Raw genomic sequence first — 15,338 nt, 5'->3', positions numbered from 1 at the left:
GCCCTGCCCTCGGCAGGCCAACTTCCTCTAGGACGGGCACTGCATCCCAGCACCATGACCACCTCACCACTTAGCTGTGGGTGGGCTACCTGCCCTGTGGACATCTGGAGTCCATGAGGTGAACACAACAGACTCCCGCCCTTGTGGGGCTTCCTGCTTCCTCACCTGTATAGCGGGGACTTGCCTTAGGGTAACATTGCAACTACAGGGATGCCAGCCTGCCCTGCCACAGCCAGCAGGACCTGAGCCCGGCCTTGGTGCTCTCTAGATCTTCACGTCTGCTTTTCCCCCAGTCCAGAACATCCTTGTCCCTCACCCTTGTTGATCTAATCCTCTCCACTCCCCACATCTCACCTCCTCCACAGATACTCCCGGCCACCCTGGGGCTGGTTAGGGCCTCCCTGCTCTGCACTCTGCCAGCACTCACACCACACAGTGGAGCACTCCCCTGCTCTCCCTCCCGGTTCTGTGCTAACTGGGTTCACGTGTCCGAGTCCACTCTTTCCGGTTGGGCCCTGGCTCCCAGGAGGCAGGTGTCCAGCCCTCCTGCCTGAGCCTGTCCAGGGCGCACAGCAGGAATCCAGTAAACATCTGCTGGCTGGAATTCCTACCCTAGGCCAAGAGTTGAAGACAGTGGGCTGGTCAAGGACCCACAGGTTTCTCACTGCTGCTGTCCTGGGCTGCATCCAAGGACTGAGCCACCACAGGATAGGGCCCCATCTGACCATCTCTCCCAGACGCGGCCCACCCAATGCCGCCAATGTTGCACCATTTTAAGGCGTCCAAGTGTGGAATGCCAGTTGGACAGTGAGTGGCATGTGAGCTATCAGTGTCTATTGTGCTATGTACAGGCCACCCCTCAACAATCACTGTCCCGGGGTACTCATGCTCTCCACGTGGGGAAACCACAGACAAGCAGCTTTTTACCTGCTCCTGCTCTTCTGACCTGATCACCACCGTCTCAGGTGTGACACAGGGAATCCTGGGGATGGCTGGAGATTCCACCCTGCGTGCCAAGAACACCAGAACATCACAGGGCTGATCCACATGTGCACACAGCTTCCTCTTCCTCTTGCCTCCAAGTCTCTCCCTCCCGCTTTCCACTCCGGAGCCTGACTGCCCTTCACAACCTGGTGGAAGGACTGCCTCCTCCTCCATGAAGTCCTCCCCAATGACTCCAGCCTGCACTCGCCACCCCTTTCTCCTCCTTTAGAACCTGTTGACAGAATCCTTGCTCTGGCTAACAATATATCTTTCTGTGTTGCTATATGACCACTTGGTGTGCATTTCAATCCCACCAAATGAATCGTAAGTTGCTTATGGTCAGGGTTACAGCTCTGTATTTCTTTCTAACAGATGTCTAGCAAATTCAAGTGGAGCAAATGGCACCGTGGTTTCACTCCCCGCTTGTTCAGGGACATTTCCGTCTTTTCAGAAAACACCTAGGGCTTAGTGTTTCTACAAAGTCGTTGATATTAGATTGCTTTGCAAAATGTCCCTGTGTACACTGTGCCCACGGTGAGATAACTCACAGCAGTCACGGGGGAAATGAGAAATGTGGTCCAGGCAGACCCGAATCTCCCCTGGCTTGTACCTAACATACCTCAGGGGCAGAGGGATGCAGTCAGAGTTCGAGCTTAGCCTGGCAATAGTTTCTAATGTGAATCTTCCTCAACTTTTTTTTTTTTTTTTTTTTTTGAGATGGAGTTTCACTCTTATTACCCAGGCTGGAGTACAGTGGCACAATCTTGGCTCACTGCAACCTCCACCTCCCGGGTTCAAGCAGTTCTCCTGCTTCAGCCTCCCAAGTAGCTGGGACTATAGATGCACACCGCCACATTCAGCTATTTTTCTGTATTTTTAGTAGAGACGGGGTTTCACCATGTTGGTCAGGTTGGTCATGAACTCCTGACCTCAGGTGATCCTCCTGCCTCAGTCTCCCAAAGTGCTGGGATTACAGGTGTGAGCTACCGCGCCCGGCCATGTTCCTCAACTTTTGGATGAGAAGTTGAGTGTGCATAAGATGGAGAGGGGGTGTGGATACAAGGCTGTGAATGAGGGGAGCCTGGGAGAGGAGGGGACACTGGAAGAGGAGCAGAGAGGCATCCAGGCAGCATGGTGTGAGGAAGGCCTCCTCCTGCCCTGGTGGCTCAGGTGCACAGCTAGTGCATCCTAAGGTGCAAACCGTCTCTCTCTGCGGGCAGCATGCCCAGCACCTGGCCTGCTGTGCTCTTCCTCCCTCTGGAATCCCTGCTCTGAGCCACAGGGCTACACCTCAGCATCCTCCTAGGGACCCTCCCAGGAGCGCTGCTCACACTTGGTCTAGCTTTGGCACAAAATCCAGGAGCTCCTTCTCTTCATCGACATCCCTGGAATCCGGCCTCTCAGGCTTGGAGCTGATGAGTTCTTCCCCTGAAACAGCAAGAGCTCAAGTGAGCGACAAGGTAGAGGGAGAAGAGTCCCTCTTACTTTTTAAAAAGCTCTGTTCCCACTCCGCCTCTCAGGGCTTGCTCCTGAGGAGTGGGAAAGGCCTTGATGCTGCAAGGAGACCGGGAGCAATGTCTTTGCCCAGTCCTGGTCCTCCAGCTCTGGGACAGAGAGCAGGGCAGCCAGCTCCTGACATCTTAGATGCCTGAGGCTTTGCAGGAAGCCAAAGACACAGCCAGAAAGAACTTTCTTCGCTTAGTTCCAATTCAAAACAGCCCTTTTAGGGTGCAATGACACCAAAGAAGGAACTGCTACTGCTCTTTTCCACTCCACACCAACAGAAGAACAAACTACAGTGGAACTGGACCCACTCATTTCAAAGGGTTGGAGAATTTTCTGTAACCGTGGCAGCCAAAACCTCATTACTTCCAAAACCCATCACAAAGAGGTTCAAACTACGGGTCAATCAGCTGCCTGCACCTCTGACTGCCCCTTTGTTTCTCTCTCCTAGTTTGAACTGGAGCTGGAGCCCCGGCCCTCAACCTTGAGGGGTCATTCAATGCCACTCAGCAGTGAGCACCATGGCTTGTGATCTGGAGCTAACAGGATGGAAGAACAACAGCTCATGCAGTTATGATCACAAACATGGTGGCATGGGCACAGACACAGAGATGGACAGGCAGGAGCTGCCTGCCGGGCATGGGTCTCATGGGTGTGAATTCCTTGGTTTAGTTGAGCTCCTGGCTCCAGGTTATTCGCTGTCAGAGGAAGATGGAAAGCAGGAATGGATTAGTGAGCATCTGGGTTGCTTAGGGTGAAATGCACTCTAGTGAGAAAAGACCACAGGAAACAGAAAGCATTTCATACCCATTATAGTTATATGAGCAGTTCCTGGAAAGCAAAGGAGAGCAGAGTTGAAAGAAGGACCACATTGAAGGCAGTTAAAGCGAGAGACATATATTATCCAAAGGAGCACCAGACAGCTCTGCTTCTCTAGTTGACAAAGTTATACAACCATGGAATAACCCAGATGGAAAGGACTACCGAGCTGATCCAGCCCACCCCACTATTCAACATCCCCAGAGTTGAGGATCTTACTGCTCAATATCCCCATCTAATTAGTGATGAAATAAGGTTTGTTGGGGGTAGGAAAATACTGGAAGCATTCTGTAGTTCATACAAGCTGAGACTATAGTAATTTCTTTCTTTTTCTTTTAGAGACAGGGTCTGGCTCTGTCACCCAGGCTGGAGTGCAGTGGGGTGATTACAGCTCACTGCAGCCTCAAGCTCCTGGACTCAAGCAATCCTCCCACCTCAGCCTCCAGAGAAGCTGGGACTATAAATGTGCACCACCACACCCCACTAATTTTTAGTTCCAATTTTTTTTTGTAGAGACGGGGGTCTCCCTTTATTGCCCAAGGCTGGTCTCGAACTCCTAGCCTCAAGCAAACCTCCAACCTTGGCTGCCCAAAATTCTGGGATTGCAGGCATGAACCCAGGCACCCAGCCAGACTATAGTAATTTCATAATCACAGAAATAACCCAAAACCTACTGACCCGCTATGTGGTTGAAGTGCAGCTTAAAAGGCATTCTCACAGATTTTGAATAATCCACTTAGTATTCATTCAAAGCATAAAGAAAGAACCAGACAGAATTTTATTACAGTTCCTCATGGGCTGAGAGTTGGTCTGAGTAGAACCATGCTCCAATTTGATAACACATCCATAATCTATGCAAACACACATGTGTTTTTGAAACTTCACGGAATTTTAAATTTAGTCAATGTTCCTTCACCTAAGATTGTATTAATAGAGTAGTATTTTTGATAATAGACAACAGCTATAAAAAGCAGGTCTCCCCACTTTCAGTGTCCATCTACAGCTCTTGGGCGTGTTGTAAGGGGGCAAAGCCGGCAGGTGGCAGGAAGCCCCCTTGGAGGGTGCCCAGAGCCCCTCTGTCCCCACCAGCCTGAGCTCATTACCCCAACTTTACCTTCATCTTCCGAGACATCCAGGATCTCATCAACTGTCTCAGGGAAACTCATCCGATGCTTATCACTGACTAACTAAAATGAGAAAAAGCAGATAATTCAACCCAAACTAGAGCCGCACACATTTTTTACCAGCCCAGCGGTTCCCTGGTCACGCCTGTGGGGTGTGCCCCAAACGCAGAAAAACGGACGGAGGAGGTGCTCAGCCTAGAAGCTGCCGGGCAGGAACCACTGAGATGGGACCCGGGAAAACTGGCTTCCCATCTCCCCAAACCCCATCCACTCCACTGCTGCTCGGAATGCTGGTCCTGCCCCGAGTCCTCAGGCCGCTAGGTGGCAGCACAGCCCCGCTGGAAGGAGGACAAGTTCCCACCCGTTGGGCGCTGCGCCACCGACCGGCGTCCTGGAGCCCCAGAACGCACCCCACTTCCAGAGTAACCCCGGGCACGCCTCTGCGCCAGGCTGAGTATGTCCGGGGTGGGTGCGGGGGAGAGGCAGGCATACCACGAAACTGGTTTCATCCGTGACGACCTTGAGCACGTCGGTGACAGAAATGTAGCCCAAGCGCTTGGCTATGGCCAGAGGTGTGGTTCCATCCTGGGAAAAGAGCAGCCCGGGTGCAGTCAGAGGATGGAGTCTAGCAGGTGGGGCTGGCCCCTTAGACACAGATCGAGTTCACCTTCTAGTTGTTCAGGAGAACCTGAGTGGACAGATGTCACCGTGGGGCCCAGAACGAGATCCCTGCACGTGTGTGTGCCTAGATGTGTGTTAGCAGCAACACCCAGAGATGGGTGTGGGAGGAGGGAGGGCAGGGGTGCTTTTGATCTGCAGCGTCAAGTGTGGGGCCTTGCAACCCAGCAGGGGAAATCTCCCAAGGAGAAGTCAGGCTCTGCCAAGTGGGTGCCCACCGGGAAGGAGGTCAGGAAGTTAGCAGATGCAGTTTTAGGAAGATGAGGACAGAGGGAGGCTGCTTGCTGCTCCCAAAGTCTGTTCTTGGGTGTCAGTGATGGGGTATTAAAGTAGTTGAATTAATCCATATACTTCAATGAACTCTAATCAGAATACTCAGAAATCACAAATCACCAGAAACACAGCAAGGGCATACTTTCTACTTTGATTCCAAGAGAAAGAGCTACGTGATCATAAATGGATACTGAGGCTTGATTTTTCTTTTGACCTCTCTACTTCTAGGATGTGCCTTGGGCTCCGTTCAGATTCAAGCCCAGCTGCAGCTGCAATTTCTGCAACCCCATCTACAATCAAGGATCCACTTTTGTGTGTGTGTGTGAGACAGAGTCTCACTCTGTCGCCCAGGCTGGCGTGCAGTGGCGCAATCTAGGCTCACTGTAACTTCTGCCTCCTGGATTAAGTGGTTCTTGTGCCTCAGCTTCCTGAGTAGCTGGGACTACAGGTGCCTGTCACCTCACTCGGCTAATTTTTTTAAAATATTTTTAGTAGAGACACTCGCCCTGGAGTGTTGGCCAGGCTGGTCTCTAACTCCTGACCTCAAGTGATCCACCTGCCTTGGCCTCCCAAAGTGCTGGGATTACAGGTGTGAGCCACTGCACCCAGCCAAGGGTGTCCACATTATTTCAGAGATAGAAGCAAACATGGAGATAATTTCATAGAACCTCCGCATGGTCAGATGAGAAAGCTCATAGTGAACAATGATTGCTGATGTCACTAAAGATAACCTCGAGCCCTGAAAGATCAGGAACCACCCAGGACATTGAACTATGTTCACTTGCACCATATTGAAAACAGTTTCACATATTTTAGAATGGGTTTCAACAAATATTTATATATATGGTATATATGTGTGTATGTGCATATATATATGCATATGTCTCTGTGTGTGTGTGTGTGTGTGTGTGTGTGTGTGTGTGTGTGTATATATATATAAAGACACAAGGTCTTGCTCTGTCTTCCAGGCTGGCTTTCAAGTGGGCAACTGGAAAATGGACACTGAACTGCAGTGGCGCAATCACAACTCCCTGCAGCCTCGACTTCCTGGACTCAGGCTATCCTCCCACTTCAGCCTCCCAGTTAGCTGGGACTACAGTTAATATGTGTCACCACATCCACATAATTAAAAAAATTATTTTGTAGATTCAGGCACTCACTGTGTTGCCCAGACTGGTCCTGAACTCCTGCCCTCAAGCAATCCTCCCTCCTTAGCCTCCCAGAGTGCTGTGATTACAGGCGTGAGCCACTGCACTCGCACTCAAGAAGGATATTTTAATAAACATAAAAGAGGAGGGAAAATGGTGCTTAAAAGGAAAACGATCAATTCACCAGAAAGAGGAACTGATCACAGTGCCCCATCCCCAGGGTATCCAAGGTAGCTATGGCTTTAGGGTCTTGCGGCCCCGTCCAGGCCCCAGACATGTGCATTAACCTCTATGGTTAGGGGAGGTCACCCAGGGCTGCTGCCACGGGGAGCAGTTTTCTAAACTCAGGAGAGAGAGTGTACTCACCGAGCTGACCTCGTTTGGGGAAGCACCGTTTTTCAGAAGCAGAGTCACGACGTCTGTGTGTCCCTGCTGGGCTGCCTGGTGCAGGGGGCTGTATCCTAGCTGCAAAGCAAGCAGACATTTTGGCAGGGTTAGCCAACCATTAGACAGAGACCTGCCTACACATGATAGTGCCTGTCCATCTTCGAAGTGGGACATTAATAAAATGCATTTTCCCCCTTTCTTCCTTCAGTGTCCACGGTCAACTGTGGTGGAACCCCTAGTGGCCCAGAGCAGCAGCTCTGGCTGCACCCTGATGTGGCATGGAGAAGGGTCAGCGCAGGAGTCGGGGCTAGGGCATCCCTGTACCTTGGTCTTGGCGTTTACATCTGCCTGGTGCTGCAGCAGAAACTTCACCAGCTTGATGTTTCCGTAGTGACTGGCCACATGGAGGGGAGTGTAGCCCATCTGAAAAGCAGATGAGAAGGAGTGACCAGAGCTCTCCCGAGCTGGGCATCACATGAAATCCTTCCCAAAGCAGCCGATTCAAAGAAAAAATGGACAGGGAGCCCCTTGAAGGCTGACACTGACAAGCTGAATGGCTGCTGCTGGGCAGAGACCACCAGGCTGAGATGCTTGTGGGAGACCCAAGGGGAGACGTCAACCTGGCAACTGGAAAATGGACACTGAACCGCAAGAAGAGGGCTATGCTGGGGTCGTCAGTGCATGGGAGATCTGAGAGCTTTGGAGGTGAGTGAGGTCCCCCAGGATAAAGTGGAGGGTGAAAAGTGGGGCTGAGGGAGTGAGGCCAAGGCAGAAGAGAGAGAGAGGGAAACCTGGAGAGAGCAGCGTCACAGAATCCCAGGGGGCTATTTCAAGAGGAAGAGATAGCCTTCAGGCCTGGGAATGGCGCTGAGATGAGGGCAGATGGGGATGTGAGGTCATGTTCACTCCAATGACAACAGGCTTATTTCCATTAGAAAGCTGAAATCCCATTGAAAAACCCCCAAAAGGCTGTCCAAGTGACTTAGTTGTGGCGTGATGGAATTTACGGGAACTGATCATTGCTTATTGAAATGCATGGGCTTGGGACATTTGCTCATGTGAGTCTGGGCTCTTCAAGGAGTCTGTCCTGCTGAATTTTGTGGTAATGCTTCCTGTGGGCAGGCAGGCCAAGGCCCTCTGAGCTCCTTGGTCCCAAGTGTCCCAGGAAGCTGGTGCCAGATTCCAGAGACCACCCAAGCGCAGGTTCTTCCCATAATGGGGTGACTTTGGGATCCTCAAGGACATTCTAACCCACAGGACAGGGTCTTTTGGTGCAGGACCCCAAAAGACTAAACAGGGCCTGCAAGTGAAGCCTCAAAGATCCAGAACATTCTTAGATTTTAAGCAGGTTCCTGTGGAAGCTGCAGGCAGTTGGAGACAAAACAGTTTCCAGACTTTTCTCAGGGTGACTTCAGCATAACATTGTTGCTGGCATTTCTGTGCTACTCTGGAGGGGGCAGGAGTTCCTGGTCCTGTCACTGTCCCTTCCTTTTAATATGGTTCCCTTGTGGGGAAAAGAAACAAAATGTGGCTTCTTCCATGAAGCCCGCCTCCTCGCACCGACTAAAAACACCATCTCTGCCCTCTGTGCTCCCAGCTCCTCTCTTAAGAGTAAATATCAGATTACGCTCTTCCTTCCTGTCCCTAGCGATCACCTCCACACCAAACTGCAGACGCCTTGATGCCAGATTCCATTCACATAGCTCCTTGCACACATCAGAGGTTCAGAGAAAGTTGAACTGAATTTAACCAAGTGCTGGAAGAAAAGGAGCTAAGCTTTTGTGTGAATCTGGGGAAACTTGACATTTTGACATGCTGACTACTCGTATTAGACAGGTCTTAGAGTCATGATTAAACATTCGTCCCACTTTCTCTCTGCAGAGGCTCAAAGGTCTAGCAAACTTTAAAAATCCCCCATGGGAAAGTGAGGTAATTAGGAGTAGCGTTTTCAAACTCCACTGCCCGCTCTAGGAAGTGGCAGGGAAGAATGTTCCACTGGGTCTTCGGGGTTTCAAAGCCCCGTGGAAGATTCAGTTCTGAAGTGTGAGCAAGCAGTCCACACAGACTGAAGTTCCAGCTGCCTGCCTTACCCGGGTGGTGGCATCCACCATGACGCCGTGTTTGATCAGCACGTCTGCCACTGGAACGTGGCCTTCCTGTGCTACCAGATGGAGAGGAGTGAGTCCACTCTGCAAAGAAAAAGATGTTCATTACCTTCTAGCAAGTAAAGAATTCCAGGCCACAAGGAAAGAGCTCTGAGGTCTGGGAGCTGAAGCTGACTTTGCAGTCACCAACTAGTTATTTGGCTCCAGGCAAAGCTCTTCTTGTTCTGGGCCCCAATGTCCTTATCTAAAAAGTAAGGTGGTTACACTAGACCAGGGGTTGGCAACTTTTTCTGTTAAGGGCCAGATGATCAATATTTTTGGCCATGTCTCTGTATGACTAACATTTAAATGAATGGGCATGGCTGTGTTCCAATAAAACTTTATTTACACAAACAAGTGGTGGACCAGATTTGGCCCACGGGCCCGTAGTTTCCTGACTTCTGATCTAGATGAACTTTATGGCACTTTCCCAGTGTTGGTGCTTTATGGACTTCCCAATAAAGAATGCCCTATTTCCATGGTGAATTTCAGAGCCCTGTAGCCTTGGTTTCCTAATCTAGACAATAGGGGTTATCATGGATCCATCTCAGGGGCAAGGTGAGGAGTGCTGGAGAAAGCACAGGTGAAGCACATTGAGAGGCACACAGTGCTGTTTAAATGAAGCACACTGGCTGGGTACAGCAGCACATGCCTGTCATCCCAGCACTTTTGAAGGCCAAGGTGGGTGGATCACCTGAGGTCAGGAGTTCGAGACCAGCCTGGCCAACATGGTTAGACCCCCATCTTTACTAAAAATACAAAAATAAGCAGGGCATGGTGGCTCATGCCTGTAATCCCAGCTGCTTGGGTGGCTGAGGCAGGAGAATCACTTGAACCTGGGAGGCAGAGGTTGCAGTGAGCCGAGATCGCACCACTGCACTCCAGACTGGGTGACAGAGCAACACTCCATCTTAAATAAATAAATAAATAAATAAATAAATAAAGTACCATACTGTTATCACTGCGCAGCCAGTGCTGGCATGGTCAAGAGGGCAAAGCATCCCACCAGGAGTGAACGGACCATATTCTTGCACGTGGCATCACAGCTTCCTCAGGAAGGCAGTAAGGTATCAGAGATGTTGTTTGACGTGTGGGCACCCACAGGAAAATGTCAGAAAAGTCTTCTCTCCCCTGGACTTTGCCTCAATACCCTTTGCTAATGTGGGACCAACAAAGCTGGATTTCTCTGTAGGCACAGACCATGTCCCCTCTACGGGACTCCACTTGCCCTCCTCTGCCTTCTGCACATCCCACAGGCTGACCAGAGGCTTGTGGGTAGTCATGACACCCCACCACATGCCACTGTGGCCAGAACTGGCGGGCCTGTCCTGCAGGCAGACCGGGGATGGCTCAAATGAGAACAGTCCTCAGTTGAGGAGTGACTGTCAGCCTCTCAGGCAGGCGCTCTGCCTCATTCTTGAGCTAACACCAATAATCTGCCTCGTGAGGGCGGCGTGTGGATGACAGAGTGGGTTACCAGTCACCTTACTGTGTCCTGTCAAAGCTCCCATTAAGTGGGGCAGTGAAGGAACCCAGAATGCCATGAGATATAATGAATATAATGGTCCTACCAGAACGGTTCCCTCATTGGGGGTCAGCTGTTCAAATTTGTACAAAATGTGCCAGATTTTGTACAAAATCTACAGGTTTTTAAGAAATCTTAAGTTGCCCTGAAAATGCTTGCCTTTCTGAGTATTTGCTATGTGAATATATCATCGAAGAAGTGGTTGTTCACATTGCGTGGTTCCACTTATATGAAATGTCCAGAACAGACAAATTCCTAGAGACTGAAAGACTGGCGGTTGCGAGGGACCGGGGGCTCTGGGGGAAGCGGGAAGTGACTGCTAACAGGTACGGGGTTCCCTTTGCGGGTGATGCAAGTGTTCTAGAGTTAGATCATAGGCTGCTGAATTCTGTAAAAATACTAAAAAACATTGAATTGTAGCGTTTGAAAGGGTGCCTTCTAGGTGAATTATATTTCGATAAAACTGTTATTTAAAAAAGAAGTGATTTTTAGTCTTTTTTTGGGTCACACATTCCTTTGAGAAGCTGAGAAACACTGAACACTTCACCCAGAAAACTGCTCACACACCCTTCCTCCCCAGATGTGTGCGCAGTTTTAGAAGGCTTTATCCTCACATACCTATTGTCGCTGGAGGAAGAACTCCTAGTGTATAGGTCAGTAGTTTTAAAACATCTTTCCCCACAGAACATAGAATATTTAGTCCCAAATGATAGAATGTACTTCTGAAGGTAGGCACCGGCCTATATTTGGGAAAGTGTATTATGGATTTTAATATTGATCTTTCTGCAGATCCTTAAGTCAATCTGTTTAGAAAGATCAGCAAAGGCTTTGGCATCAGAAAGGCTCAGAATCCTGCCATCTTGGGAATAAGCAACCTTTCTGTTTATTCATTTATAAAATGAAGGTGAAATGTACACAAGGCTGTTACAAGGTTTACACACACACAGCCCTAACTCAGAACCTGGGCACACATAGATACTTAATATGCAGACACCACACGTTGTTAGCCAGCACTCAGGGCAGATCCAAAGACGTCATGTCTACCTTGTTCCCCAGGTTGCCATTGGCTTGTTTCGAGAGCAGCAGAGCCACCATCTCTGCGTGGCCCTCCTGGGCGGCCAGGTGAAGGGGCGTCACACCTTGCACCGACTCGGCATTTGCTGAGCCCCCATACTGCAGCAGACTGCGGGCCACCTCCACCTGGTTCTGCTTGGCAGCGATGTGCAAAGGGGTGTAGCCATTCTGAAACAGAAGAAGCCACCCAGGGCCTGGTTACAGGAATGCTGAGCTGACAATATCAACACATGAGCAGGGGATGAGTCTGGTTCTTGGCCGGCTGGACACCCAATGAGCAGGGCTGGCGTCACCCAGGAGCAATTTAGGTAAACAAACAAACAAACAAAATCCATTTGATTTAGAGCCAGCGCCTCAGGCTTGCAGAGCCTCTGTATGTCCACCTTTTTTCACCATGTGTTTTCTGTTATGCTCTGACAAACTGCTGGACAGGAAGAGAACAACTGGAAGGCCGGGTAAGGAAATGAAAGGTTCTCATTTCTTCCTTCCTGCAATAAGAGCCGAAAACCCTAAATATTTCATAAAGAAGAAGAAACAACAGCCCCTTTTTTTCCCAGTGCAGCTGGGCCAAGTGCTGCCCTCTGGGCCTTGCCGGCATTAGGCAGGGTGGTTTAAGGGACATGCACCTGGCAAGGGACTTGAGGATGTGGGACAGTCCTCACTCCACTGTTAACTATCTGTGTGACCCAGGGCAAGATATTCCATGACCTAGACTTCCTTCTGTATCTTTTAAGTCATTAAAAGTGGATAATAGCGTCTATCTTTTTAATTTCTCAAAGTTGTTAGGTAGACCAAACATGATACTATATGTGAAGGTATGTTCCAAAATTAAGATATAAAAAGTTGGCAGGGCACAGTGGCTCATGCCTGTATTCCCAACACTTTGGGAGGCTGAGGTGTGAGGATCACTTGAGGCCAGGAGTTTGAGACCAGCCTGGGCAACATAGCTAGACCCTATCTCTACAAAAAAATTAAAAAATTAACTGGGCATGGTGATGCATGCCTGTAGCTACTCAGGAGGCTGAGGTGGGAGGATGGCTTGAGCTAAGGAGTTGGAGGTTGCAGTGAGCTCTGATCGTACCACTGCACTATGGCCTGCAGTAGAGTAAGACCTTGTCTCTACACATGAAAGTTTTAAAAAGTAATGCACCTGTGTGTCATGGTTTTGTAGTGCACTGGTTTGCAAGACATTATAATTGCATAATGAGATGAAGGAGCTTGCCTCAAAAGTAAATCAATGATGTCACTGTGCACTGTTTATTCAGCCAATTTTTGTTTTTATTATTATCATTGATAGCAAGACTGTCTTAATGAAGGAAGCAGTGCATGGGTTTACACTCTGGAGCACACTCCTTATCTCCCTGCAGGCAAGAGACGGTTCCCAGGTGGGCGCCTCTGCTCATCACTGCCGAAAACCACTTTTACCTGCGTTATCTTTTTTGTGCTTCATTAAAACCACATAAGGTCACTAGGGCAGGCATTTTTATTATTATCACATCGTGTGGAGAAAGAGGCCAATTCTCTGTGAGGTTAAGCGCCTTATCTAATGTCACATAGTAAGCAGAACAACAGATAACCCAGCCCTGACCTTCTGATTGTACAGCCCAGGTAATTCCACCTAGAACAGTGGTTCTCAAACTCTGATGTGTACACAATCCCTTGGGACCTTGTTAAAATGCAGTGTCTGATTCAGAGGCACTAGGGGGGGCCCAAGATTGTGCATTTCTAGCAAGCTCCCAGGTGATGCTGACAATGCTGGTCCAGGGACCACACTTTCAGTAGCAAGGCCCTAGGGCACTCAGGGTTAAGGGCAATGCCAGGCTGGAGGACGTCCTGGACATGTGCCCACCCAGGCCCATAGCAGATGGCTGCCCAATGTGGGATCTGTCTCAGGGCACGAGATTTCCCCACCTCGGCCAGCATTCCTCTGGCTGAGGACTGAGTTCTCCCTGCCAGCCACTCTCTTACTGTGGAAACTAACATTTCTGATTCTGCCAGGATCACTGGTCAGGAAGAGGAAAGGGAAAGAAAGGTGCCGGCCAAGGCCGTCAAAGCCCTAGGTACAGAGAAAGCTCAGCAAAGTGGGCCCATAGGCGGCTTTTGTGGTGAAATGAAAAGTTGTGACTTACCCAAGGAATTGAATTAAATTGAAAAATCATTCTTTTTGAAGAATGACGAGTGATAATCCTTTCTAGTATTCTTCCTTTTTAATTTGATTATGTTATGAGAAAACATTAAATTGTTCTTTGTAGGTTGTGTTCATGTAACAAGATCGGCATTTGGATTATAGTAAGTTTAATTAAACAGCATGATTTTTGCACTGTATTAAAAGAGAGCAAAGGAATGGGGTGCGATACCACAGATCCAGCCTGAGATGCAGGGTCGGCTCAAAATGGAGCTAAGCCTCCCCATAACGAGACACAGAGCACCAGTCAGCGCCGGCCCAGAGAAGCCTTTCACTATGGAAACGAAAAATTAAACCCTAAGCCCTCAAACAGACCTCAGTTGGGCCAAAGAGATCCCAGAAAAACCTTAAAAACTGAATTCCCAGCCATGAAGGAAGGGAGGTTGGACACGCCTTGCTATACCCACTCCCTTTCGGAGTTTAGGCACAACTGACCAACATTCATGTTAAAAGAGATCATAAGACTAACTAAAGGGACTCTTTGTGACAAGACACCAAATTATCAACAGGACCCAAGGCCACAATAGGCAAGGGCTGAGTCACACACCCCCTAGAGGTCACTCGGCCCAGGACACTGGTGAACAGACCCTTCTCTCAACTTAATTCTTTTCTGCTGATTCCAAACTTTTAGATAAAGCTTTACTCCTTTAACCAACTGCAAATTAAAGAATCTCTGAATCTGCCTATAACCTCTGGGCCCCTGTTTCTAGGTATTTTTGTCAATATATACCTTCCATGTATTGATTTATGTTTTTACCTATAACTCCTGCCTCCCTAAATGTATAAAACCAAACTGTAACCCGCCCCAGACACGCTTTCTCAGGACCTCTTGATACTGTGTTGCCCAGGGCCATGGTTATCACATCCGCTCAGAATAAACCTCAGAAATACTTTATGGAGTCTGGTTTTTCCATTAATAACTACATGAAAGCAACGATTATTAGGCTTTTTTTTTTTTTTTGAGACAGAGTGTCACTCTGTTGCCCAGTCTGGAGTGCAGTGGTGAGATCTTGGCTCACTGCAATCTCTGCCTCCCGGGTTCAAATGATTCTCCTGTCTCAGCCTCCCAAGTAGCTGAGATTAGAGGTGCATGCCGCCATGCCCAGCTAATTTTTGTATTTTTAGTAGAGGCGGGGTTTCACCATGTTGGCCAGGATGGTCTTGAACTCCTGACCTCAAGCGATCCGCCTGCCTCGGCCTCCCAAAGTGCTGGGATTACAGGCTTGGGCCACTGTTCCTGGCCCTATTAGGCCATCTTTCGATGTACAAAGGACCATCACTTGAGCAATCTGCAGTGTGTTCATGGATGTATCCTCAGGAATCCCAAGCTACCTGGGAAGCAGTGATGTCCACACTGGCAAGGCCAGCCCCCTGTCCTGCCCAAGAGTAGGCCTGCCCTGGACATGGCTCAGGCTGCCAGGTAAACCTCTGGTTAAAATTGAGATACAAGTGCCACTGTCACTCTCAGAACACGGAGTGTTCACAGAACAGAGC

General features: G+C 49.3%; 1 protein-coding gene across 17 annotated transcripts in view; it reads right to left on the bottom strand.

Annotated features, from left to right (window-relative positions):
- Positions 1-15,338, bottom strand: part of LOC105476533 (ankyrin 1) — a 244,720-nt gene that overhangs the window by 46,031 nt on the left and 183,351 nt on the right. For 11 of the 17 annotated variants that reach the window (XM_011732528.2, XM_011732531.2, XM_011732532.2 and 8 more), the window contains exons 17-25: positions 11,630-11,827; positions 9,007-9,105; positions 7,241-7,339; positions 6,896-6,994; positions 4,923-5,015; positions 4,421-4,493; positions 3,295-3,318; positions 2,316-2,412; positions 928-1,006 (exon numbers count right to left, since the gene is read on the bottom strand). In XM_011732528.2, coding sequence (XP_011730830.2) covers positions 928-1,006; positions 2,316-2,412; positions 3,295-3,318; positions 4,421-4,493; positions 4,923-5,015; positions 6,896-6,994; positions 7,241-7,339; positions 9,007-9,105; positions 11,630-11,827 — 861 coding nt within the window. The remainder of the gene's footprint in view (positions 1-927; positions 1,007-2,315; positions 2,413-3,294; positions 3,319-4,420; positions 4,494-4,922; positions 5,016-6,895; positions 6,995-7,240; positions 7,340-9,006; positions 9,106-11,629; positions 11,828-15,338) is intronic. The other 6 variants (XM_011732535.3, XM_011732530.3, XM_011732536.3 and 3 more) reach the window with 1 other exon arrangement.

Source organism: Macaca nemestrina, chromosome 8 (genome assembly GCF_043159975.1).
Source record: "Macaca nemestrina isolate mMacNem1 chromosome 8, mMacNem.hap1, whole genome shotgun sequence".
Taxonomy (NCBI): Eukaryota; Metazoa; Chordata; class Mammalia; order Primates; family Cercopithecidae; genus Macaca; species Macaca nemestrina.
Note: the sequence above shows the minus strand (reverse complement) of the source record. Positions and strands in the feature narration are given on the sequence as shown.